Raw genomic sequence first — 27,830 nt, forward strand, 5'->3', positions numbered from 1 at the left:
GCTGTTGTAAAAACAAGGCCATGAGACTTAAAATGACAAATCAACACTCCCTGTTGTGATTATTAATTAAGAATTGCAAGTCATTAAGCAAATATCTACTCTACTCCAATCTAAGCCATTGCAGACTTAGTCTCTCCCAGCCTCGAGCTTCAGTAAGGTAAGGGACTGTCTCCAAGTCCCTCATCTGCCTATCTCTACCTTTTGGTTGCCTTGCATCCTGGCTTGCAGGGTACCAAACAGTCCCAGAACCATGTGGCTCTGGGGTTGCTTACCATGCCCATGAAAGTTCGAGTCATCCTAGCCCAGTCCTAGCCTCAATCGCCCTTACCACTCCACACTCTGAGATCCTACCCATCATGCCAGTTCACCTTTGCCGTTTTTTGCTCTCTCTGCTAATAAGGTCTGTCCAGCCTGGGCTGAGCTTCAGCTGTGGAAAAAGAAAGTTGAAAGTAGTCCCTGAACAACAGTGTGCCAAAATGTCTCTTTGCAAAAATCTTCTGGAGTGCAGAACCCTGAAGCACTCCTTTGGGCATGATTGCCCTGCCCACACACTTTTTAATCAGTCTCTGTTGAGCCAGCCTACTGCTGCCCTGATTCTTCATCTCCAGCTATCAGAAGAGGAACAAACAGCCCTAACCATTTTTCAAACTAAAGCAAATTTTGTTTTGTGCACCTTCCACCTTCTGCAGCCCTACATTGGTCTGGAAAAGTTTACTTCAGAGCACCTTAGCCGTCAATCAGCTGAGCTAACATTGGCATCTACTAATTTTGTTCACTCCTCATGCCAAGGACTTATACTTTCCCATGCTTTGCATTTCTCCAGCCTGCCACTTTATCGTCTAGGAGTTGTATCCAGAAGTTAAGAAAAAAGAGCACAACCACAGGCAAGAGAAGCATGTTGGAGATTAACTCTTGCCCTGCCAAAATCCACCTGGTCTCCCATTTGCTTGCAAGGGCAGTTTCATTTCTACTATCCTCTTCCCATTTGTTTTCTAGTCTCAGTCTGGGGCTGGTCTTTACGAGTATGGAAAAGAGGGCATTTTGGCACAGTGCACTCCAGGAGCTTTTTGCGAACAGATGTTTCAGTGTGCTACTGCTCAGGGACTGCTTCTGACTCCCCACAGCATGCCTGATCAGTACTGAGAGCAAGAACATGGTGAAGGTGAGCTGGGGTGGCAGAATGTAGATTGGTAGAGGTCTAGGAATGCAGGTTGGCAGCAGCGGCTGCAGTTGGCACTAAGCTGGAATGCCCCTGTACAATTGTAAGTGCAGGTTGGCTGCCAAGAGTCCAAGTTTTGTTCACATAACTGGGGGCACTGCAACAGTCCTAAATTCAGGTATAGGTTATAAGTCTATTTTTCCAGCACCATTGTAAGTTTGAATGGTCACTGAACGTATGGTCATAAGTTGATGAATACCTGTTTGGAAAAAATACATTCTTATTTATTAAATTTATTTATTTATATAATTTATATGGCTACCCATTTTACTGAAGTGACTCTGAGTGATAAACAGAAATTAAAACCCCCAACATTTAAAAACAAAAACCTAGCACTGATGTTATCTACTTTGAGTAATGAAACGTCTGCAAGAAAACAACCAAGCTCAGAGAGCACCAACCACCCCTCATTTCAACCCTGAACTACAAATAGGCCAGCCATTTTCCCTGAAAAGGGGAAAATTTAGAGAAAATTTAATACTATCAGGGAAGGAACTCAAGCAGTTGACCTTCCTTGAGGTAGAAAATATAAGGAGATTTGCAAAAACTTAACACTAATCTGTAGTATCTGTTTTCTTAAAGGACTTTTATGTGGCTTCTTCAGCCTTTCAGTATCCTAGGCCAGTGAACTCTAGAGAGTTTTCAAGATAAAAATTTTAAGTGTACTTTAGTTTATCAAGATATTGTAACTTATCCTATTGCTTAAGAATATATTAAAGGTTTAGAAAACCAAGCCATTTGGGTAATGTCCCAATAACAGAATCAAAAATTTGGAGTCCAAATTAATAATTGTCTTACTGCCTCTCTTTGAAATACATTTCAGTGTTCTGCTCAGCAAATTATAAAATTATATCCTTGAACATAATCCATTTAAATTCCACAGAACCAAATTAAAAACCCTATAATGAATTAACAGAAATTAACTGGCTCCTGAAATCCATTTCTTTTACAAATATTGTAATATTAAGTATGAGTTACAAGGCTTCTGAAATGCAGATTGTACAGTTCATTAACATATTTCTGATGCAGCTAGAAGTTGAACTGCTAATAACTTCCAAGAATACTTGACAATGGAATAAACACTGACTTATTTTATTTACTTTATTATTTTCTATAATAATTCTGTGTTCTGTAATGCCATTTTAATGCCACAATAATAATCATAGTCAAACAGAAGCCAGTATGCAACAAACTTTCTGTGTTCATAAACTACTATGGGATTGTTCAAAAGACATCACAGTGCTTACACTCGTGTAAGGTAGACTAAAAACCACTGTCTGTATATTCTTTTCAGCACATGGGGTTCCATAGGCCATGCCACAACTTCGTCCTGTGTGTCTCCTCAGAATTTCAAATCCAGACCTTGTCCAAGAAAATGCTAAGATCCTAATTGCTGCAATGGGCCTCCTGCCACAGGCAGTGGGTTGGACTAGAAAACCATCAAAGTCCCTTCCAACCCTATTCTATGTTTAACATAATAACTTTTTCTATTCACTGGAATTTAAACGAAACTCTCCTTGTGATCCTGAGGCTACTGTCTCATGAAGAGAAACTTTAGAGTCTTCCTGCTTAATACAGTGAACACTGACTTTGCAAACGACATGTACACGAAGTGTACATGTGATAATGCCAGAGTACAATACTGTCACCCTTTTTCTCACATTTAGAACAATATTTTTCAGTTTTAGCAACTTTAAGATTTGCTAAATCAACTTTAATTTCCAGAAATCCATAGCAACCCAGCTGTTTGGGAATTCTCGGAATAGAAGCCCATACCTCTTAAAGTTGTTGAAGTTGAGAAATACTGATTTAGAATGTAGTGAAAATAGGGCTGCCCTTACTGTTACTATTGATGCTATTATTTGATCCTAGGTGAGAGAGATGGCTGCTACCACTTTGGGTGGTTTGCTCCAGTGCCATTTCCTGGAGATTGATGACCCTATGCAGACTCATTTTGAGCAGCTCTGTAAAATGAGACTTCCAAAGAGAAGAAAACGAGACCTCAGTACTGTAGTGGATACCATTCCCCCTGCAGGTAAGGAGGAGGTTCCTTCAGAAAGGTGTAAACCATGCTGAATGGATTTGTCAGAGGGGTATTACCTCAGCTTTCTGATTTACTTATTTTCCACCTTTCTGTGCATAACATTTGAAAAGTATCTGTTCTTCCAAAAGTGAGTCAGCCAGTTATTTCTAACATAGAATGCACTCTAGTTCACAGGAAAGGGGGACCTGCATTAGAGATTGTCATTGGGAAGAACAGGGAATAGAGATTGTCATTGGGAAGAACAGGGCCGTGGGTGGCTCAGGCTGTAAGATAGCCTGTTATTAAACACAGCTGCTTGCAATTACTGCAGGCTCGAGTCCCACCAGGCCCAAGGTTGACTCAGCCTTCCATCCTTTATAAGGTAGGTAAAATGAGGACCCAGATTGTTGGGGGGGCAATAAGTTGACTTTGTATATAAATATACAAATAGGATGAAACTATTGCCTTACACAATGTAAGCCGCCCTGAGTCTTCAGAGAAGGGCGGGATATAAATGTAAATTAAAAAAAAGAAAAACAATCTGAAGCTCCCTAAATAATGGAAACTCAGAATGACAGTTTACATGATTGAGCTGCATTGAATTTAGATCAAACCACAAAATAAGAGTGGATTCTGCAAGAGAACTGAATCATGTGGCAGAAATAGCATATTGCAGGCAATGAAGCACATCTCCATTGGATTTAGATTGCAATAATTTTAAATGCACAATTTAACCTATGTTTTAAAAATTACAGGTAGACCTCTATTTACAACCATTCATTTAACCATGATTTGAAGTTGTGATGGTCTCAGAAAAGTGACTAATGGCTCATCCTCAAAGCAATGATCCTTGTACCACTCTTGTAAACCACATGATTACATTGGGTCATTTGCAAGCAGCTCGCATTTATAAATATTGCAGCCTCTTGCAGTCATGTAATTTTGATTTGCAATCTTTTCTTTGCATCCCTTTATAGTCCCAAAAATCTGCTCAATGAAATTTAAAGAAAACCATGTAAATGTGTATGCATGACAGTGGTTTAAAGGGCTTCAGAAAGAAGAGAGAATTGGTAAAAATCCACTCTTCCATACCCTTTCCCCATAGATAGAAGGAGCTTATCTCTTATTTGTGCCAATTGAAGACTCCTATGCTGCCCCATGGAAAAATTACCAACTTTTTTCTTACAGATTTAGTTAAACGCCATGCTGGTGTGCTTGGACTTAGTGCGTGTATTTTGTCCAGTCCATATGATGTGCCCACGTGGATGCCTCAACTTTTGATGGATCTTAGTGCCCACTTGAATGATCCTCAGCCTATTGAGGTATGATTCATTTGATCAATTGTTGGAATTCTTATGCTGAAGCTTGGCCTCTTAAATGACTTCCTTTTTGAGAAGAAGCTGTTTAGTTTACTGTTTAGAAAATTTCTGTTATAGGTACTAGCTATTTGGGTTGTTTTGTTTTAACCAAATGTTTGTAATAAAGTTCAAAACAGAAATTATTCAACAGTACCTTTTTAAGGTTGTTTTTTTTTTTTTGCTTTTTAGCTAGTTAACAAAGATAACCATTTATAGAGCCAGTTTGGTTTGATTCTGATAATAATCTCTTAGTTTTATTTTATGAAAAAAAAGGGTGGAGGGGGGGAAGAATAGGAATAATCCTCTCACATAAAACAATACAGTACTAAACAAAAATATGTAGTTGTACATATCCGTTAAACTTTTGTACAATTAAACTATACACATTTAACAATTTATTGAATAGAATAAAAAGAAATATATGAGCTAATATTCACAATTCTTAAATCATTATTTATAAATAATGTTTCTTTTCAAGTTTAGGGTAACAGTAGCAAGTATTTCAAACTATATTTTGAAATTATTGATTGGTAATTTCTCTATAACCTAAAACATTTGAACAAAATTCTGAATAATATATTTACGCTTACAAAGCTGAATCACAGCCTTAAGAACAAGACAGTTTATAGTTTGCCTAGATCTCACTCTGTTTTTCTCCACACAGATGACAGTAAAAAAAACATTGTCAAATTTCCGGAGAACTCACCATGATAACTGGCAGCAACATAAACAACAATTCACTGATGACCAGCTGCTTGTCCTTACAGATCTTTTGGTATCACCGTGCTATTATGCATAAAAGGGTGACACTGTGTTGTAAAATCTGTACCCTTGGGCTACCTTGGAATGGTCTTCTTGATATCCAGCATGACATAGCAAAATGTCACCTTTCAAACAGTGCCTTGTAATTTTTAGACTCATTAAATGAAACCAATACTGTCTGGCCTTTTCCTTCCTTCATATAAGAAACTCTTTAGAATTCACGTTTAAAAATATAAAATTAAAATGTATTACCCTTTTAATTTAAATTGAAAGAAAATAATCAAATATAGATGGGGCATGTATTGAATATGGTGTCAAAGAGATTGAAACATAATTTTTGCTATCCAAAAGGTGCCTTTCAAAAGGCAACTGAACTTTCTTGGGTTTTTTTCCCCTTGAAAACATTTCACTTCTGGTCCTAGAAGCTCTTCAATTTGGACTGAATGGTGGGGAATAGAATAATTTATATTCTTTGCTGTCATCTGTTTGTTAGTACTCTTAAGAGTTGTTGAAGCCATCTGGGGATTTATTTGTACTCTCAAGGTGACCTGAATCAGCGTGCAAATAGGTGTGGAACCTTCTTGGGACTGCTGAAAAGACTGTGTGGTAGAAACCAAGAAAGTCCAGTTGCCTTTTGAAAAGCACCTTTGGGTAACCATGATCTGGATAATTGAGAATCTCCATAAATAACTTTTGCTAGTTTTCCAGTATATTATCTTGAAATCAATTTACATTCATCTTGCATTATATTTATTATATATGATGATAAAATGGGGTTCACACCATATTTACATTTTATGTGAGACTAGTATGGACAATATTTTTACACACTGCGTCGTGTTTGCATGTGGTAGTATACAGGATGTGACCTTGATATAATGAAGAACAACTGCACTGAGTTTACTGGCAATCTGGTTACTTGTTATTCTTTTAATACAGAAGTTCTCAACTCAAATGCAGTCCCACAGGGGTCTCAAGCAACTTGGGAAGGGGTCATATTTTTTAAAAGATTTGCACAGGTAAAGTTGGAAGAAAAGGCCCAGGTAGCATTGGGAAGATGGCAAAACCTGAGAATCTAGTAATCTGGAAAAGGGATGCATCAATCAAAAGATTTTTATTTAACTCATTGTTTTAGCTCATGAGTAAGGTTGAACAAATTTGTTTATCATTCAAGGGATTATGGTATTGCAAAGTTCGAGAATCCTTACCTTAATGAATTGCCATGTGTTCATATTTTCATTGATCTGGAATCCCAGAAAAGGAACAAGAAAAGAGCCTCATATGAGGTCAGAAACTGGAGAGTGCTTGCTTTCATGAACTTTGAATTGAATAGAGACCTGCTTGCCATTGTACAGAACTGGTTTACAATCATGATAAAGCTTATCATTTTAGTAAATAAATCACAATTAACTTGGTTTGTAAATACATAAACTCATATATCATTTATTTATTATTTATTTTCAAGGCTTATAGGTGGTATAGGTGGTTCCAATCAATGAACCAGTAGCAATTGGGGTATAACACATATATGTGCCCAAGGATTCAAACTGCCTAAAGAAGTCTATTTAAAATAATTGCTCATACAGATAGTTACAATAACTCCGTCTCATAAAATACCCAAAACTTCACCAGCTTTCTGAAGAACAGGAGAGATTGATAATCTTCTTTGGCAATTGGGAAGTAGATAGATTATTTTGATAAGAGATTTCCATTCCAGACTCTGTGCTTAAAACAAGCAAATGCCCTTGTTCTTGCTGAGGGTAGATTGGCTTTTGTCATTGTCAAATTATCTGTCTCTTTCAGGGTCTCAAAAAAATAAGAGACTGCTTCATTTCTGTAAAGATAAAGAAACTGAAATTTTAACTTACTGAATATTTGGATTCGGTAATTTAGAGGCTTAAGTTTGGAATCCTTTTTAAAAGTGCATATAGTATGTTCCTTGAAGAAGGTTAGATTTCTGTTTAACTGAAGAAAAAAGCTCTGGCATAGTAACAAGTCTCTGCATGAATAAGAGAATTGTAATTTTCTTTCATACATCCATGTAAGTGTCTTGTATTTAAGATAAATTCTACCTTATGGAATGGCTAATATCGCAATTTCTCAAATTCAAATGGATTGTTTATTGATATCAGGTGAATAACTGGGCACACAACCTATAACAATATGCATGCCCAACTCTTCATTGTACCCTTGGGTATAAGTGTAGGTAGTAATACCATCCCAATTTTTAAAAAATATTTTTACTTTCTTTTTTAGCTCACATGCAAAACCAAGCTATGCAGTGCTTTGTGCTCAGTTCTCTTTCAAATCTTAGCTTCTAAATCCATACTGTTAATCTTTGTTTCATGGCCAGATTTTCAATAAGATCCTTCATCCAGGTACTGAACTTTAACTTTCCCTGGTTTTGTAAGTGACAGCTTACATTTTTCCAATTTAGTAGAGCCCATGGAAAACAACAGATATTTGCTATTGTTTTGTTTCATGTATATATGTTAATACTGAGTGGTTAAAGACCACTGGTTATATGGTTAAAAATAAAATGTTCTGTATTGATACTCCCACCTTTCCTCATTCACTCTATGTCTCTCCATGCTGGAACAAATATTTAAGTTGCATTAAAATACAGAAGTACTGTATCTGTCCCCACCAAATTCCTTTTTGGTCTGACTTTGGTGGCTATTGACTCACTACTTCACAACATGTTACATACATGCTATATACATGTAAAAGATTGTATAAATTGTAGAGGCATTGCATTGACAAAGTACTGTATAGTTTGCAAAAGTTTTACATAATCCATTTGTGAGATTATCTTGTAAAGATTCACACTTTTCAATGTTAAAATACTGCTTCAGCTTTTGTATCCAATTCCGATGCCAATTTCTTCTGGTTTATAATACTGCTGTTTCTCATTAATGAAGTTATTTAGTTTTGGGTTTAATATTCATTTATCATTAGTGGATGAATTGATTTTTTACCAATATTTTTCAATTGCTACCACCCTAAGTAATGGTATATTTTAATGTATGGTAAATAATAGAATTGAAATCTCTCTCCCATTTAAGAGAACAAAAACAACACAAACTTGAAAAATACATTCACTCTGTATTTTTTCTTTGTTTAAAAGGAATATAATATGCTTTTAAATCATCTGCCTGTTGGGAAAGCAAACATGGCAGTGTATCCTGGACAGCATGTCCTGAGACTCAGTGAAGAATTAACATGTATAGGGTAGTGCCAAATGCATCTTCTTACTTTCAGTTGTGTACTTAGTTTAAAGCTGAATAAATTAATTGTTTGTAAAAATTTGGGTGTGCACGGCATGTTTATTGTTCAGTGTATCCTCTCAAGTAAGTGTTTTCATTTAGGAGAGGAACTAACAATCCCTAACAAGGACATTGGGGATCTAATCAGTCTCTTGAATATAAATGATGGATTGTTTGTTTTTAGTACTGAAAGGACATGAGGTCTTGGATATTAGAGAAGTAGATCCAGTACTTTAAAAGTTGTATTGGTACTCTTCATAAAAATGATTCGATCAAGAGAATTTTGGAAACCATGGTGTGACTTATGACAGCGATCCCCAACCTTTGCAGCTGGGCAGCCCAGGGGTGGGGGGAGATAGGGGAACCAGGCTATGTGAGCGGAGGGCTGGCGTGCACATGTCCATACACAGCTCAACTTAAGCGAACTGCAGGCTGGTGCGCACAGCTTAACTTTCGCCAATTACAGCCCAGTTGCAAAAAGCACCTGAGGCCGCGCGGCTAAACTCGAGCGGTCCGGCCGTATTCGAAAATCGCCACCTCTTCTGATTAGGCCCCGTGCTTTTCTTATGAGCCCTACAGAAGGAAGGACGGAAGGACAAGAAAGAAGGTTATTCTCCCCAGAAAGCTTTGGGACAACTTCTGTCATGACTGATGTCACCATCCATCTAATAAGATCTGAATCTAGAAGCCCCCCCTCTCCCCAGCATACCAGCTGAGAAAGTAATTTGGAATAGACACAGCTGGAACAGTTACATTTCTCTCTTCCTCACTCTTCTTTTTTTCTCCCTAACCTTCCTCGATGAAGAATATTTGAAACTTAGGTGGTTATAACCACTTTGTAAAGTTGCAGCTGATTTAATATTTCTTATTGCCAACATCCCCACTACTGTTTCTTTTTTAAAAAAAATTTAGGGAAACTTCAAGAATAATGCATTTATTGCACACTCATTTCTGTGAACTGAAATCCTGCTAGTTATGGGTGAGCATCGGGCTGGCTCTGGGGTGTGCCATTCAAAATGCTCGACAATTCACACCCTTGAGATAGGATGGAGAAAAAGGCACGCTGATCTCGTGTTGTTTTGGGTATCTATAAGCAACTGCACCAGCAGATGCTCCTTTTCAGCAGTATCTGCTAACCGCCTCTCAAACGCTTGATCTGCCGCAATTTCAGAGCAGGGTTCCCCGAAAGGAAAGGAAGGGGAAGGGACCGAGCCAGCTGTTTTCATCGGCGCGAGACGTGCACCGCACTCTGATTGCGGCGTTGTTTCTGATTGCGGCGTTGTTTCCACCGCGCTCTTCCAGGCCAGGCGCTTGCGTGAAATGTGCCATTGCCGGGCGTCCAGCTTTTGGGAACCACTCATCCGCTGGCCCAGGGGCGACACGCCGGAGCGGTTTCGGTGTCGCCGAGGAGGCGGAAACGGTCCCCGGAGCAGTGCGGGGAAACCTCTTGGAGGGGAGACTCCTTTGAGGCGACCGTCGCCTTCGACCCGCGCGTTGCAAAAAAAGAAGAAGCGCGACGTCATTTCAGCCGGCGCGCGCGACGAGGCTTGCCGGGCTTGCATTGCCGACCCCGCTCCCTCCCTTTCCTCGGGCCCAAACGCAGGAGGGAGTCGAGCCGCTCCCTCCCTCCCTCCCTCCGGCCGACGATGACTTCACCCTCCGCCAGCCGCAGCCCCGACTGCGACTGCCTTCTGGCCCTGGTGCGGACGGACGTGCAAGGCGCGTGGTCCCAGCAGCCTCCACAGAGCCCGCGCTTGGTAAGGACGGACCGGTCCGCGGACTGATGGAGGGCTTCGTTCCTGCGGGTCGGTTGGTGGGTGGAGCGGAGCGCCTTAGGGCGCCCTAGACTGGACGGCGAAGAAGGCTGCCTCGATGCGCACCTGAGGCCGCGCGGCTAAACTCGAGCGGTCCGGCCGTATTCGAAAATCGCCACCTCTTCTGAATAGGCCCCGTGCTTTTCTTATGAGCCCTACAGAAGGAAGGACGGAAGGACAAGAAAGAAGGTTATTACCTTCTTTCTCCAGCTCTCAAAAAGCCGCAAAGGTACTTCTGAGAATTTTGACCCGATTGAATCCCATTTAAATCAGGACAGCTGTGTGCTTATAAAGCATGAGATAGATTTTTTTAAAAAACCAACAATATAGGAGAATGATGATGTTATCTAGTCGAATAATTAAGTGCAAGCAAACAAGCTCAGAAAGCACCAAGGACTCCTCAGGAAAAAAAAAAAGGGGGGGGGGAACCTAGTGCTTTATGTCAGCGGTCACTAACTGGTGGTCCACAAGAAAATTTTGGTGGTCTGCAGAAAAATTATTTACATTTTTTATATTGCACTAAATCAGGGGTCCTCAAACTACGGCCTCTGGGACAGATATGTGCAATGAACGTTTGTGTTGTTGCAAAGAGTCTCCCCCTTCGGGGTCTTTTTGTGTGGGTCGGAGGGGGGCAGAAATTCCGACTTGCTTCAGCCTCCTGGTGCCAGGGATTTAGGCAAAGGCTGGGGGGGGGGGAAGAGCCGCTGGTGGTAAAGAACCGGTAAAGGGCCTTGTTCCAGTAGGACTGCATCATGGCCTGGAACTGGCTAACCATCTCAGCCCACTCAGCCTCCACGTGCCGGTACCTGGCCTTGCACTCCCGCAGGTCTTCCCTCTGCTTGGAAAGCCTATGCTCATAGTCCTCAGTGAGGTGCTTCTGCTGAGCCTCCTTCTCGGCCAGATCCAATTTGAACTGAACCAGATGTTTTGCCAATTCTTTCTCCTGGTGGTTGCTTCGCTCCAACAACTGCTTCCTGTTGAGGCCCTAAGGAGCCCAGGCAGGAAGGCAAGGAGTGATGAGTAGAGGCTGGCAAGGCGCCCCTCTATGTGAGTGACATCAAGTTGGCCATGCCCACCCAGTCACATGACCAAGTTGCCACGCCCACCCAGCCAGTCATTAGGCAGATCATATTAGTGGTCTGCGGGATTTAAAATTATGAATTTAGTGGTCCCTGAGGTCTGAAAGGTTGGGCACCCCTACTTTATGTGGTCTTTTCTGCGATATTATTATTTTTAAAAAATTAAATGACTACTCCTTAGATCAGGCTGAGGATGGGAATGACTGAGAAAATGCCAGGTGTGGGACTGGAATGCTGGCCCTCAACAAGCCAAGAGTTGAGATTATGGGCATGATTTTCAGTCAAAGGTATTTATTTCTGTGCCCAGACACAATATTTCCAGTTCCCATGATTATGCTTTGATTCCTCACATCTTAGTCACGTATGGGGCCAGGAGACATCCTGGTTCTAGATGTACACTTTGGCCCTTTCAGACCCAGCCCTGTCATTCCTGTCTCACACTTCCTTCTGTACACCAACATATCAGTATCATCTTGGAAGCTGTTATTCTAGTCCTTGGTCTGTGATTTCAATGACAGTCTTGGTCTGGACTTGTATTTAATATCTGTCTTTAGATATTATGGAGAAAGAAGCACCTTTTCTGCACAGTCTGACAGAATAACAGAGTTGGAAGGGACCTTGGGCTCAAGCAAGGGACCCTATACCATTTCAGACAAATGGTTGTCCAAGCCCTTCTTAAAAACTTCCAGTGTTGGAGCATTCATAATCTCATTTCATTGCAGTTCTAAATGGACATTCTTATACTTCATTTTAGAACAATTTATGTATAAAGGCCAGGAAGATCTTAATACAACTCTATTTGGTGTGCCAGTTACACCTTTTACAAGATTGTGGGGCCTCTCAGACGGTCACTCATGTGAAACCCCTCACTTACCATATTTATCTTTTATTGAGTTTATTGCAATTGCTTTAATTGTTATGAACCATAGAGTCAGTGAGAGTCATTATTACTACTGTTATATTGTTAGAGTAAATGCTGGGTGTAAATTAATGATATTAAATTATTTCCCATTTAATTCGTTATTTCTGAATATTTTGCCGATAGGAGAAGCTCAGATTTTAATCATTATGTTTCCAAACTAATACATGAGAGATATGTTTGACTTTTTCATATTTTCTGACATGGTATTCTTAAATTTAAATGAGTTGTCACAAAGTCTTCATATTGGTTGGGGGATGAAACACTCTTCTAACCATAGATTATCTAAAGTCAGAAACTGAACTCAGATCTACATTAAAACACATCCTTTAATACAACAATACAAGTAATACTTTGCCCTTGAAGAAATAATTGGGAGGCACTGTTGATTTGATGGTATAAATGGGCAGTAAGGGATTCTTTTAACCACATAATTCTAGCTTCAAGTGATATTATGTGAGGGGGAAAACATGTGGTAATTTTAAAAATAAATGTAAAATGTTTCTTTTTGATATTAAATCCAGTGTCATTAAAATGTGCATTGGTGTGCTTGCAGTAGGATATGAGTCCTAATCCATTTTCTGTAAAGTTACCAAATGTCATTTTCTTTTATATATTTAAGGGCTAACTTGAAATAATAGAATTGACAGACTTATTTCAGCCCAGCTATTGATATACACTCTTTAAGACAAACTAGCAACCCTTTTACGTTTATTGACTAATTTTTTGTATTGGGGGGGGGTTGTATTTGTACACATAGGTCTCACCAAGTATACACCTCAAACGACCAATGCCAACTTCACAATTTTGAAGGACAGCGGCAGGTTACTTTCTGTGATGATGAATCTGACGGAGTTGGCTGAAACAAAATGGACAGATCACTCAAATTCCTCAACACAACTGCCTTCACCATCTTGGGGCAGCAATGACTCCTTTTCTTTCCAAGAGGATCTTCAGGAGATAATCCACACAGCCACTTTAGTTACATGTACCTTCCTGCTGGCTATCATTTTCTGCTTAGGTTCTTATGGCAACCTTATTGTTTTTTTGTCCTTCTTTGACCCAGCTTTCCGGAAGTTCAGGACCAACTTTGATTTTATGATCCTCAATCTGTCTTTCTGTGACCTTTTCATCTGTGGAGTGACTGCCCCCATGTTCACCTTTGCTCTCTTTTTGGATTCTGCAGCTGGTATCCCTGATGCTTTCTGTTTTACCTTCCACCTTACCAGCTCTGGGTTTATCATCATGTCCCTCAAGACAGTGGCTGTTATTGCCCTTCACCGATTAAGCATGGTGTTAGGGAAGCAACCCAATCGGACTGCCTCCTTCCCTTGCACTCTACTGCTTACCCTGCTCCTCTGGGCTACAAGCTTTACTCTGGCCACTCTAGCCACCATGAGGACCCATAAATCTCGTCTTTGCCTTCCTATTTCCAGCCTGATCAGTGGTGAGGGAAAGGTCATCCCTTATTTGTATGTTATTGATTTCATCTGCTGTGTGACAGTGGTTTCAGTTTCTTATATCATGATAGCGCAGGCCTTGAGAAAAAATGCCCAAGTGAGAAAATGTCCCCCCATCATCACAGTTGATGCCTCCAGGCCTCATCCTTTTGTTGGAACACTTGCTACTGGTTGTGTTGATGGGGTTCAGTGCACTGTGCCAGCTCTGTATAGAAACCAAAACTATAACAAGCTGCAACACATCCAAACACATGCATACATGAAGAACTTTGGCCAGCTCTCTGCATCTGCAGCCAGCAGATTCCAATTGGTGTCCATAATTAATTTGTCCACGGCCAAGGACTCTAAAGCAGTGGTGACTTGCATTATTATTGTCCTTTCTGTTTTAGTTTGCTGCCTTCCACTGGGCATTTCTTTGATACAGGATGTTTTGTCCAGGAACAATGGTATTGTGCTTTATCAATTTGAGTTGTGTGGATTTACACTGTTTTTTTTAAAGTCTGGATTGAATCCTTTTATATATTCCCGTAACAGTGCTGGCTTAAGGAGGAGGGTCCTTTGGTTTATACAGTACTTGGCCTTTGTTTTTTTCTGTTGTAAACAGAAAACACGGCTTCAAGCTGTGGGCAAAGGGGGTCTGGAGGCCAACAGAAATAAATCATCTCACCATGAGACCAATTCAGCTTATATGCTATCTCCAAAGCCTCAGAAAAAGTTTGTGGACCAAGCGTGTGGCCCTAGTCGCTCTAAAGAAAGTGTGCTGAGTCCTAAGGCTTCTGTTGGCCATTATCATTATGGAGGAGGGCAGAGTAGTTCTACCCCCATGAATACCCGCATTGAACCTTATTATAGCATTTATAATAGCTGCCCTTCTCAGGAAGTGAGCACTCCCAACAGCTTGCAACCAACAAACTCGCCATTCAGATATGCCAACTCCTACATTGCCATGCATTATCACCCTACAAATGACTTGGTGCGAGATTATGACAGTACTTCTGCTAAGCAGATACCAGTGCCCTCCGTGTAGCTGGTGGGAACCGGCAGTGTCCAATGTTCTACCACAATGGTGGCTATCCTATCTTGGCAAGTTGTGTCATGAGTCATCCATATGATATTGTATCACTATTGCATGCGCATGACTGTTCAGCCCCTCCATGCATTAAGTTGGTTTTGCTTCAGGCAGGCAGCAGCCGGGCTAGGAAAGATAAGACTGCAAGCTTCATGCCTTAGCCAGGCTTCTAAGTTCTCCTGTATGTGTCTTGCAAATTACTATCCCATGTTTTGCCGGTTTCATTAGTAGTGTTTCTCCTTTTTAAAGATTTCTGCGTGTCTTCAGTATTATAACCCCAGAATTTTTTTTCTGGACTCCAGCAAAGATCCATTTTTTTAAAACAAAAAAAGTCTGCTACCACAAATCACTGGTGTTTTGTGTTCTTTAATTGAATCAGATTTGCTTTCTTGTTTATATGGTGAGTGCTTGAAAATGTATGTTTTACAAAGTTACTTTTTAAAAGATTTCTATTAAGAGTTATGTCTATTATTGATTTAGCATGGAACATTTTTTTCCAGATGACAGTTATGTTAGTTATGTACAAAGATAAAAATAAGTTATAAAATTTAGTATCCAATTCAGAGTTGTGGGATTTCTTTTGTGATTTCCTCTCATTCTATTGACATTTGCTTAGCTGACTTTTTCAAAAACAGAAACTGAATCAAAGCCAATGTAGATGGAGCGCTGGGAGCAGGGGTGGGTTCTACTTACCTTTACTATCGGTTCGCAACGGGAGCATGGGCGGATCACCCATGATGATGTTATAGCGAGTGGTCAGAGCCTCCCACTGGTTTTAGTACCGATTCTATAGAACCGGACTGAACCCGGAGCAACCCACCACTGGCTGGGAGATATAATATTGTCTTATAATAAATTAAATTTTTGGATTATGCCACTAAACTTTTCATTACTTTGAATAACTGCAGCCCTTCAGTTTTAGGTCTTTTCCTACTACACTAATACACTTAAGACTCTAAGGCATCTAGGACACTTCTTGGCAATATCTTTTTTTTCTCTTCTGTCTTCATGATGTTGCCTTCATCTCATCTTCAAGTACCAGTACCTTCAAACCTTCAAACCATTCTTAGCAGTTGTTCCAGTATTAGTTTACTGTTTTTCCTTCAAACAGGCAAACCATGGCAATTTTTCTATGGGTGCAATCTGATGTGCTTCATTTGATTAATGTCAAAGTCAGGTGAATGCTAATAGGTTGGAATAGCTAGTTTAGGTTAATGCTGGCACTCTTTCAGTTCCTGTACAATCCCTTACAGAGACAATCTGCTTCAATTATCAGCTGAAGCATCAATAGTGGGCTGCATTGGCAAATGAGCAAGAAAAATGTCCATCCCCCCATCCCCCCCCCCCCCGTTTCATTTCAGTCAAAGTTCCAGTGACTTTCAGTTTTTCAGTAGCCCTTTTGTAACAGCATTAAACCCATCCCCAAAAGAACCAGAAAATGTCACCTACCAGCCAGGCTGGTTTTGGTCATGAGTTAAATATTATTCCAGAAGATCCCACTAGTTAAAACACTTGTGCAAAAACAAAGCAAGGCTTTAGAGATGCCTAAACCAGTGGGTTTCATCTGTTAAAACTCTGCTCCCCATGGTATGTTAGAAGTATCTGATAGATGTTTTGGCTGGTGATATTATGTCATCAAAACTGTCCAGAGTATGCCTTGTACAATGTAAATAAAGATGATTTGTCAGTGTCATGCCTGTGCCAGGATAAAAATAGCTAATAAGAGCAGTAAATTTTATGGCAATATAGTTTCCTATTCCCAGTAATAAGACTACACTGAGAAACAGGAATAATAGTCTGAGCTGTTAATCCCGAAATCTGGTGTCTTGACCTTGACACAGTTTTACAAAAATGTAAACAAGAATTGAAATTCTTTAATACAAATAGGACACAAGGGATCTCCCACTTTACTATGTGGGATACAAATAAAGCATATACAAGGGGCTTTTGCAATTAAGCCTATTAGAAACGAGTTACAGAAGAAAATAAAATTTGCCAAAGAGAAAAACTCTGAATAAACAAATAAACTGTAAAAATTATTAGTTTATCAACTTGGAAAAAAAGAAACAGTATCAGCAATAAAAGGTCCAAATTGCTATATTCAAGATTGGAAATAATAGAAGAATTGGCAGGTTTCTTTAAAGACTTATATTTGAAGACTAATATTGATAAAACTGCAAAGAATAAATATATTGGAAAGTTGGTTGTCGGAGAATGTAATAGGAGAGAATATATGTAGCTGAAATTGAACAGTAGAGTCCTTGGTACTCTTGAATCTAGTTGTTTGCTTGTGAATATTTCATTACATGACTAGATAATATTATTTCAGATAGTTGTTTTTATCATGTTTTTGACTGCTAATTAATGTTTATGGCTCCACTCTGCTAGTTTTCTGCCTGACTGTCCTATGTAGTGGCTAACAACATTGTATATTGTAGATGACTCTTCTTTTTATTTCTTGAGCTGTTGGGTCTTTTGGTTTTCTGAAGAAGTTTTGCAGGGTTTTAGTTGATTCGTGTGCTGCACTGATGCTGTGTAACTGTAATAGCCTATTGGTTGTTTCTGAGATGTTTTTGATGTATAGAAGTATTATCTTTAAAGGAGAATATTTGTAGCTCAGGATTGAAATGAGGATCCTTGGTGTTCTCTGAGCTTGGTTGTTTTCTTGCAGATGTTTCATTACCTAAAGTAAGTAACAACATCAGTGCACCAATGATGTTACCTACTTTGAGTAATTAAACATCTGCTGAAAACAACCAAGCTCAGAGAGCATCAAGGACCCCTCAGTGTTGTCCTTTTCATAGCTTGTGCTGTGGTAGGTTGAATAGTCAGGTACTTTTTCATAAAGTTGTGTGGGTATTTATTGGAATATATTTATAGGTGGTTTTTTATGATGTTTTGGGTTGCTGCAATATGTTTGTATTTATATGAACAGTTTCCTAGGAAATACCCTGATTTTAAGAGATCACTTTTCTAGAAAGATGACTTAAAATATAACTTTGGTTCATTATCAAATATTCAGTATTCAGTTCAGTATTCTAATAATTGTATCTTTCAGATGATGGCTATTTAAGAAGTATTTTATTTTTTAAATACTCCAAATGTTTCATTGCTTCTCATTCAGTTTCATCTGTCTGCTTTCTGATGCAGCTTTTTCTTTGTGTTCTTAGTACTGGGTCATTCATAGTTTTCAACACAGCTGTCAACTGGTGCCAGAAAAGCTTTTGTTTGTGTTCTTCAAGACTCCATTTCAAGTAGGTTTTCCTTTTTAATAGTTTTCTAAGCTTGCTGAATTTCTTTGGAATGCTGTTGGCTGGCAGATCTTCTAGTATAACCATGATGAGGGAATCTTGGTTTTCATTGAGAACCCGGTGTTCAGCAAAGTACAGCTCATACTGGCACCAACAACTGTGGACAAACCTAGGTGATAGCACAAAAAGAACTTTATGGCTATTCTCGATACAGTAAAAAATGTTCCCAAGAACTGGATGCCCTGGCATGAAATCCCTTTCATGATAACATACTTTAAATCCTTTGGCTTCCAGGTTTTTTAATAGAGTCTCTTTGGTCCAGGATGCATCATTTTCACTGTATGAAATGAAAGCATCGTATATTTTGTGTTCTGGTCTCTTCTCATATTGTTTCCTTTTAGCTTTGCACCAATACCAGCCCATCTTCAAATACCATGGACCATCAAAATGCCAGCATAATACAGATATGATGGACATAATCAAAATGACCATGACAACAGTAATTCCAATTTGAAGACCAAGAGAACAACGCAACATTGTTAGATGATTGTTTTGCAACAAAAGACCTTGCTTTTTCCGTGGAAAACCACAGAAAAGGCTTTCTCGGCCATTTATTTGCATTTGTGGGTTAGCAAGGTATGTATTTGCAAACCAGTATAATTCACAGTTACAGAAAAAATGTTTCCCTTGAACGGTTAAAATTTTCAAGTTTGTCAAAGGGAGGAACGTTTCCTTCATAAGGATTGCAAGGGCATTGTTGCTGATATCCAACTCAACCAAGGATTTAGGGAAAGATCCAGGTTGCAGAAAAAATATCTTATTTTCTGACAGATTCAGATATTTTAGTACAGGCATTAATGTCCCCATGTTATCCAGCAGATCTGTAATTAAATTACTGCTTACATCCAGATTATTTAGGGTAAAATAGGAACTGTTCACATTCAGTTTCTTTAACATATTTCTAGAAAGATTGAGTAATTTTAAACTTTTCTCTGCCCCATGGAAAGTGAATGCAATTATTTCATTTTTGCTAACATCACATTCCTCTAATGAATCTGGGAGATATGATATTTTTTTAATTTTATTGTTTTGAATTTTAAATACAGTTAAATTTGGAAAAATATTAAGCCTAGCTATTCCTTGTAAGTTACAGTTGCTTAAATCAAAATGATGCAAAGACTTTGGTAAGTAATGGAAATTGTGCACGGATTTATTGCTAAGGTTGAGAGAAATATGTTTTTTTGTTAAGTTTTGAAACCTTTTTGGAAGTACATCAGTTAAACAGTTTAATATTATTTGATCTGTTGCTTTCTCAAGGAGGCTTTCAATGGGAGTGGATTGTGGAAGCTTTGCAAATGAAATGGCTCCATTAAAGAAACTCTCATCATTTCTTATTCTATGCACAGGATTAAAATTATATGTAACTGCTTCAGTGTTGTATATAAATTGATTCCCCTGAAGAAATACCTCATCTATTTGAGAAAACATTGCAAAAAATTCTTTTGGTATTTGGTTAATTTGTGTAAAAGATAAATCAATGCTCTTGAGACCTCTTGGTAGGGTGAGGCTTGTCAGAGTTTTAAGGGGATTGTGACTGAGATTTAAAAACAGAAGATGGTTGTGCTCCAGAAAACTCTCTTTTGCAGATTTGGTATTTATAAATATTTTGTTATAACTCACATCAATTAAATACACACTCTTCATTTCAAATAATAATGGAATCAGGATTGCAATATCTGTCTCCAGGTTGTTGAGACTTGCATTAAACTTTTTAATTTGGTCCAGTGTAGCTTTGCAGAAAATGGGATTCATTTTTCCCCTCAATTCATTCTCAGTTAGATTCCTGTTTGAGAGATCAAATGTGTCTTTTGCTGGGATTCCACAGCTTGCACTAATGTGTAATGTTGAGGATGAAAATCTTGTTCCTTTTCCATTGTATTGTTCATCACCAAGAACATTCCACTTTAACACTGAATTGAGATTTAAAAGGCCTCCAGCTTTTTGCGGCTTCTCGGTTGGCATAGGAGACAATGTCATGCCCCTTAGAGATGGGTCAGTCAATGAGACATTAATTATTTCATCAGTTTGTGAGAATTTATGAGATGAAATATCCTGTGATTGGCTATTAGATAAAACAATTGTTGGATCAACTTGGAAACTATCATTTTGTTGCTTATTTAAAATGCTAAGTATATTGAGACGTACTTTCTTTTTTGTAGACTTTGTCCTTACATTATGTAAAAGGTTGAGGCCTCTTGGAATTTGAGATTCAGGTAATGAAGAAGGACTTGGAGCGGATTTGGACAGAAAAGTCTTATTGTCTGAATGCTGAAATTGCTCATCTCCACCACAAAAGAGAATGATGAGATAAAAATGCAAAGTTTTGATGAAGAATCCCATCCTAAAGAGGAAACAAAAACAACAGATGTATATTCAAATTGTAACATTAACAATTCAGTTTTACAACTTCACAAATCATAAACTTTTTAATTGAGAAAGTTATATTGATATTTATACCATATTTTCAATATTTTCAGCCTTAGCTTTTTTAACAGGGATAAACTTTTAACTTTCATTTGGAAGAGTCTTGGTGGCACAATGGTTAAAATGCAGGCTAATTCTGCTGGTGAATTCAATTCTCACCGGCTTAGGGTTGACAGTCTTCCATCCTTCCGAGATAAAATGAGGACCCATATTGTTGGAGGCAATATGCTGACACTGTAAACAATTAGAGAGTACTGTAAAGCACTGTAAAGTGGTATCTTGATGAAGGTATCTTTTCTTTTATGTACACTGAGAGCATATGCACCAAGACAAATTCCTTGTGTGTCCAATCACACTTGGCCAATAAAATTCTATTCTATTCTATTCTAATAAGTGCTATTGCTAAGTGCTATTTATCACCTTTTCTATTCCTTGCTTTCCTATTCTACATGGTTCTTTCAGAAGGAGTCAAATATGTTGGTGGGCTATGAGTCTCAATTCAGTTTGTTGTTTATAGCTTCATATATAGAAAAAGAATAATGTTTTGGTACCATCCTGACCGCAAAGCACCCCGTTGCACTAAACCTTCTGTGATCAGTGATTGGTGAACTCAGGTTTTATATGTGATCAATATGAGCTGTGAACACAATTCATATTTACAAAATGAAGATGTTTTAAAACAACAGTTTTCTAAATATTGTAGGAAGGGATAGTGCTTCTAAGAATTTATTGGATGATTATAGATTATCAGTCTGAGTGAAAAAAAAACTTATTGAACAACAGTTTGCTGTCACCACTTACCCAGGGGTGAAATGTAAAATGTGTTACTACCAGTTCTGTGGGTGTGGCTTATTGGGGGGTGGTAATGTGATTGGGTGGGCATGGCCAACTTTCTTTTTCTTAACTTTTAAAAGCATTTTTTCTACAACCTCTTCAGCTGAGTTGCCTGATCATCAGAACCCTTTAAAAGCCGAAGAGGTTGTAAAAAAAAAAAACTTTTAAAGGATTTTGACTATCCCAGCTGAGCCGCGCAATCATCAGAGGCTTTTTTTTCTTTTAAAAGCATTTTTTTGGCCAAAGAAAAAATGCTTTTAAAGGTTAAAAAAAACAACCTCTGATGATCACGTGGCTCAGCTGGGCATGAGCAGGGGGGGGCAAGGATTTTTGCTACCAGTTCTCCAAACCACCCACCGCCATCACTACTGGATTGGGTGATCTGGTTTGAACTGGGAGCATTTCACCCCTGCACTTACCTTCTCATATTAATTAGACTTGCAGTAAAAACGTTGGATATGTTGCAAGTTACAGTTCTCTCTAGCAATTTAGAGGCATGTGAGCTCTGTAGAAATAGTTCTTATGACATGTTTTTTATTCAAGTATATGCCCAAGAACTACAAATCATGCAGTAAATAAGTCAGCATGAGAACTTGGAAAGCAGATGAATTTGACGATAGGAAAAATGACTTTGCTCAGTCATTGTCAGCTCAAGCTACCTCATAATATTACTGTTGAGGAGGAAAAATCAGAAGAGAGTGCTATGTAGGAGCCCTTTGTATGTTGCCTTGACTTCCTAAAGGAAAGATGTGATATAACTGTAACAAATAAATACATACTAATAAATGCAGACTCTCCAGTTCTCAGTCACATCCCATGAAAAGGGTACATCCTATATTACAATGAATAGGGATATAACTAATGAGAAAGAGACATGTTTATGGCATCTATTAATGATTGTAGAATTAAAAGAATATGGAGGAATAAAATTTATTTATTAAATTTGTTTGCCACCCATTTCATTGTGAGGCAACTGGGCTGTTTATGTGAAAATATAGCAATATATATACACGATAAAGAGGGGATTCACAATGTAAAAGCAACAGCAAATATTTTCATAACACTTGAGTATTAATGTTCTTGTTTGATCTCAGTTCTTTCAGGCTAAAGAAGCAGGTAGAAAGAAGCTGATATTGAGATTTTTCTCACAATACATGTTAAATAAATAAATAAATAAATAAAGTAGAAATCTCATGTCTCAAGAAATTGCATATAAAAGAATTTATAATTATACATTGGGCATAGTAGTAAGCTAAAGGTAAAGGTTCCCCTGCACATGCGTTCTAGTCGTTTCCTGCTCTAGAGTGGTTATCTCTGTTTCTAAGCTAAAGAGCCAGTGCTGTCCGAAGATGTCTCTGTGGTCATGTGGCTGGTATGACTAAACGCCAAAGGTGCACGGAACGCTGTTACCTTCCCACCAATGTGGTCCCTATTTTTCTACTTGCATTTTTTACATGCTTTCGAGCTGCTAGGTTGGCAGAAGCTGGGACAAGTAACAGGAGCTCACTCCCTTACATGGTGCTAGGGATTCAAACTGCTGAACTGCCGACCTGATCAGCAAGTTCAGCATCTTAGCCACTGAGCCACTGCATCCCTCAAATATTAGAAACAAACTGATTTCTACATCTTATTTTAAAGAATACCAGTTAAGTCTCTTTAGTGATAACAAACAAGTGCTACCTATTTCCTAATATTATCAGCAAGATGATTTTTATATACTGAATAAATTACAAGGAAATTCCAATTCTAGAGCATTGAAATAGTTTTGAATCAAGATGAAAATGTGACATTTTAATATAATATTTTGGGCATTTTCATTTTAAATTTGAGTGCATGGTGTTTTATGCAGAATAATCATTAATCCAGCGGGTTAAGAGGAAAGTATAATATTGCTATGTGAAGAAGTCTTCAAGATTTCATCAACAGGTTTATAGTTTTCTTCGCAGCAGGATGGAAATTGCATGCCATTGCTGCTTTCTAGGATCACTTTTTGTCTTCCAAACTCCCACCCTTTCCAAATAGATTTAAGCCTAACCCTCCTTAGCTTCTGACCCCATAGAAGGCCAGGCAGGTGCTATCACATGCAAAGATAAAGCAAACTGGAGCTTGCTTTCTTTAATATATTGAAAATGTCTGATTTTAAAAAAACGCTTGCTTCCTTTTTATAATAAGAATGAAAGACTTGTCATCATAAAAATAGACCATAACAACAAGGTTGTCAGAAAATATTTCTGGCTCCAATGCCTAAGGAAAATGCCTTTTTAAAGGTTTATTTATTTATTTATTTATTTATTTATTCAAATTTGTATACCGCCCTATCTCCCGAAGGACTCAGGGCGGTTCACAGGCACATAAAACATTTATATACAATTAAAATAACTATTAAAAGACTTATTCTAATGCCAAATATTAAAAATGTAAATATAAATCTTAAAACCAAATTTAAACCCCTGTGAATTTAAAAATCTATAAATTTAAAATCTAAATTTAAAAATCTAAGGTTTTTACATACAAAGGTTACTATGTATTCGGGTGTATGTGTGTGAGATGATTGTTCCAGAGGCAGCTACTACTGTGGAAGAAATATCTTCTTGGATCCTGTCAGGTTTCAAAGAAAAGTTTTACAATTTGTAAAAAACAATGTTTAGTATTAGATATGCAAGATTAAATTTAAGTATGTTTTAGTGCTCTTGTATAACATATGTGAATATGAATAATGGGGATTGAGGAGACCATCTATTCTGCCATAAATGGTAATGAGACTGATGTGACACAAATTTAATAAATACACACTCTACACACATTACATATACAGAAGACTAATAGTTAAGAAAATATTGTATTTGATGTCATTTTGTTATACAAAATTTTAGAGTTTTAACAAAGTATCTGTTAAGATATATGCAGCCAATCCAATATTTAGGGTTTTCAATTTCAACCCTCAGCAGCCTAGTTAGCATGCATGATAATGGAAGATGCTGAAGGAGTTGTGGTTTGGCAGTACTTGAAGAGCTGCAGCTGGCCTACCCCCATAACAAATGAGAATATTACAAGGTGGTTTCTGCTGATTGTTGTGAAAAAGCCAGTAGGCTATCCATTATCTTGTCTCACCTAAGTAGGATTTTATAGCAATAAAATCACATAGCACTTAGTATTGAGAAAGGATAGTTATTGCAATTGTTTCTACAATAAAGTGATATTACCTAATCAAATAAATAATCTAGGTGTCACAGTTTAATAGGTGGAAGCTTCTGGGCAGTTTTCAAAGTCAGTCTACATGGAGAAGTAAGCCTCAACTTGGAAAAATCACTTACGGTCACAGTTTTCACCTAGCTATCCATTTCTAGAATAAAATATCCACACATGAATTCAATGTTTTCAGAGAGAAAGATACCTCATGTAGCACAGAGTCATGTTCTGTGTTTTTATTAACACTTTGTATTTCTGTTTAACTTTCAGAACTTTCAAGTTTTGTTAACTGTCTTAGCATAAGTATCCAGACCTCTATACAGTGGTCCTATCCATTTCATACATATGTTAAAAAGCATGGGGAAAAAGGAGTTCACAAGTTAAGAGATCAAATCAGACACACCATAAAGTAGGACCATTAGGTCATTGATAATGAAAGCTACATTATGCAGTTTGATGTAAGGAGGAGACATTGTCATCTACTATCTACCCCACCCCAAATACATTAACAGTAGCTAATTTTGCTTTACCTATCTCCATCCTCCTATTCCCCCGGTGACTCTAGAAAGGCATGTGCCTTTTATAGACAAAAGACTGGAAAAGCACTAGGGCCTAGGCCCAAATGGAGTAACTCCTTTCTTGAAATCCTGTGCTGAACAAGTGCCCCCATCCTCACATGGATTTTGAATAAAGATTCCTAAGAAATCCTCCATTAGGGAGCTGAATGAATACAGTCTGATTGCTCTGACATCTGTACTTATGAAGACCTTTGGGAGGCTAGTGTGGGCCCATTTGAAAGTTATCATGGATCTGATGTGAGACCCTTTGCAATTTGCCTACTGAGCAAATAGATTGGCAGATGCTGTCACTATGACACTGATATATTTCGCAACATCTTGAATCCCCTATGCACGAGTCCCTTTGGCAGACTTCAGCTCGGCATTCAGTGCCAACATTCCAAAAATTCTTCACTCTAAACTGATTCAGCTCACTGTGCCTGTTCATATTGTAAATGGATCATAAGCTTTTTCTCAGATGGGAAACAACAAGTGAAGCAAGGGAAAATTACATTTAGTACCCGGGCAATTAGTACCGGAACCTCTCAGGGCTGCCTGCTCTCTCCATTGCTCTTCTGCCTCTATACCAATGATTGCACCTCAAGAGAACTTTCTGTTAAAGTACTGAGGTTTTCAGGTGATAAAATGGTCAGTGGCCTCATTTGAGACAGTGATGAATCTGCATATAGGAGGGAGGTCAAACAACTGGCCCTGTGGTGCAGCCAGAACAATCTTGAGCTAAACATGCTTAAAACAGTGGAGATATGAGTGGATTTTAGGAGGAGCCCTTCTATTCTACACCCTTACTATTCTACAGCACAGTACCAGCAGCATAGTCCTTCAATTTTTTTGGTTTTTTTTAAATTTTCCAGCACTTGTGAAAGGGTACTTCATATTAGAACCATTCTTAAAAAAGCACAACAAAGAATGTTCTTGCATCAACTCAGAAAGCTCAGACTGCCCCAGGAGCTGTGGATACAGTTCTACAGAGGAATTATTGAGTCTGTCATTTGTGTTTCTGTAACTGTCCTGTCCTTTTCGCTGTTTGGTACAACAACCAAACAGGACAGGTACCAACTACAGTGAATAGTTAAAAAAGACTGGAAAAAGAACAATTATAACTAGCCTGCCTTCTATAGAAGACCAGTATATTGCGCAGGTCATGAGGAGAGCTGAGAAGACATCTAACAGACCCCCTCACATCCTGGACATAAACTATTTCAACTCCTCCCCTTGGAATGACAGTACAGGGCACTGCATGCCAAAACAACTACATAGAGGGACAATTTTTTCCCTCATGCCATCTGTCTGCAGATACCTAATTCTCACTGTGCTGTCAAATGTCCTATGTATATTTACCCAACCCATATAGTATGGTTGTAGTATTATCACTTATCCTTCTTACTCCCCACCTCTTATTGGCATTATTATTATTGTTATTCTATTGCTTTGTATGTACACTGACAGCTACTATACCGGAGACAAATTCCTTATGTGTCTAATTACACTTGGCCAATAAAGTATTCTGCTCTGTTCTATTCTAAATTGAAATATTTTCAAGACAGTACAAAAAGAGGCATAACCAGTGGTGGGATTCAGCCAGTTCGCACCACTTCGGGAGAACTGGTTGCTAACTTTCTGAGCAGTTTGGCAAACTGGTTGTTGGAAGAAATCATTGGGGCAGAGAATCGGTTGTTAAATTACTTGAATCCCACCACTGGGCATAACATATATAGTACACAAAATATGCTGTGCTTCCCTTAATTATTCCCTAAGTATGAATCCTCCCTCAACCATTTTACACCTTTCCTTAGTATGTAATTTGCTTACCTTTCGATTCATTCTCTTTCCATGATAGTGCTTATCTGGAACATTTTGCTGCTGTGAAGACAACAGCTGAACAAAAATGGTTTTGAATGCCTCTGTCCTATCAAACTGAATTTATCATTTGCATCACATCTTTTGGAAATTCCCTGTTAAGGATGTGAACTATTGCATTACAATGTGGGAAAGCCAATAGGTACTCAAAAGAAAAGGCAAGCCCATTTTCAATCGTAACATCTGTTACAACTTGTAGATTGTTTCCCACAAGTGAATGATTAAATATGATGCAACAAGGAACCAAGGATCTTGCTTACTTCATCTTAAGCAAATGAGGTGATTGCGTAGTGTTTAAGCAAATGCAATACATAGAAGTTGCTTTAATCTGTTCCATCTCCTTTTGTTATCCTGCAATGGCTTTTGGTCTCACATTCCTTGATCACGTAACAAACATGGATTTGGTAATATCCTCCACCCTAGGTCCTGTACCTTCTAGCTTTCTTTTTCATAGTGAATCATTGAGGAAAGGGTTCTGAATCAAATAATCTATGACAAATATTATTTTACAGACATCTTCATTTTTCCCCATCCGCTTTTGCTACAGACAGGAAACAAATTGCAACAACCTGAGGTAATTTTTGCTGTTACTTCTGCATTGCTGAATTTTCAAATTTTTGTATAGCAATTTTAGAATTAATGGTGAATCTGAGCAGTAGAAAATGAAG

General features: G+C 38.3%; 3 protein-coding genes across 13 annotated transcripts in view; 2 read left to right on the forward strand and 1 right to left on the reverse strand.

The window, feature by feature from the left end:
* Positions 1-8,668, forward strand: part of PSME4 (proteasome activator subunit 4) — a 94,089-nt gene extending 85,421 nt beyond the window's left edge. For 3 of the 4 annotated variants that reach the window (XM_058164942.1, XM_058164943.1, XM_058164944.1), the window contains 3 exons: positions 3,092-3,254; positions 4,431-4,564; positions 5,265-8,668. In XM_058164942.1, coding sequence (XP_058020925.1) covers positions 3,092-3,254; positions 4,431-4,564; positions 5,265-5,399 — 432 coding nt within the window. In that variant the 3' untranslated portion in view covers positions 5,400-8,668. Of the gene's footprint in view, positions 1-3,091; positions 3,255-4,430; positions 4,565-5,264 lie in introns of those variants that run through there. The other variant, XR_009152909.1, reaches the window with a different exon arrangement.
* A 987-nt stretch (positions 8,669-9,655) lies between these two features.
* On the forward strand, positions 9,656-20,576 carry GPR75 (G protein-coupled receptor 75). Of its 7 annotated transcripts, none has more exons than XR_009152914.1 (4): positions 9,656-10,385; positions 18,140-18,223; positions 18,622-18,856; positions 20,440-20,576. XR_009152914.1 is itself a non-coding variant. In XM_058164951.1 (3 exons), exon 3 carries the CDS (start codon positions 13,278-13,280, stop codon positions 14,925-14,927), a length of 1,650 nt encoding a protein of 549 aa, XP_058020934.1. In that variant the 5' UTR covers positions 9,676-10,385; positions 11,703-11,808; positions 13,201-13,277; the 3' UTR covers positions 14,928-15,650. The 7 variants fall into 7 exon arrangements, 4 of the variants coding, with proteins under 4 accessions (XP_058020934.1, XP_058020935.1, XP_058020932.1 ...); XR_009152913.1 differs by lacking the exon at positions 9,656-10,385 and adding an exon at positions 10,398-10,671; XR_009152915.1 differs by lacking the exon at positions 9,656-10,385 and adding an exon at positions 13,760-13,887.
* On the reverse strand, positions 16,867-27,270 carry LOC131189103 (toll-like receptor 10). Of its 2 annotated transcripts, none has more exons than XM_058164948.1 (2): positions 20,864-21,061; positions 16,867-20,621 (listed from the first exon to the last, which is right to left on the reverse strand). In XM_058164948.1, the coding sequence occupies exon 2, from the start codon at positions 20,618-20,620 to the stop codon at positions 18,086-18,088; it is 2,535 nt and encodes an 844-aa protein (XP_058020931.1). In that variant the 5' UTR covers position 20,621; positions 20,864-21,061; the 3' UTR covers positions 16,867-18,085. The 2 variants fall into 2 exon arrangements, with proteins under 2 accessions (XP_058020931.1, XP_058020930.1); XM_058164947.1 differs by lacking the exon at positions 20,864-21,061 and adding an exon at positions 27,115-27,270 and having other exon boundaries at positions 16,869-20,621.
* Between the last annotated feature and the right edge of the window lie 560 nt (positions 27,271-27,830).

This window comes from Ahaetulla prasina, chromosome 1 (genome assembly GCF_028640845.1).
Source record: "Ahaetulla prasina isolate Xishuangbanna chromosome 1, ASM2864084v1, whole genome shotgun sequence".
NCBI lineage: Eukaryota > Metazoa > Chordata > Lepidosauria > Squamata > Colubridae > Ahaetulla > Ahaetulla prasina.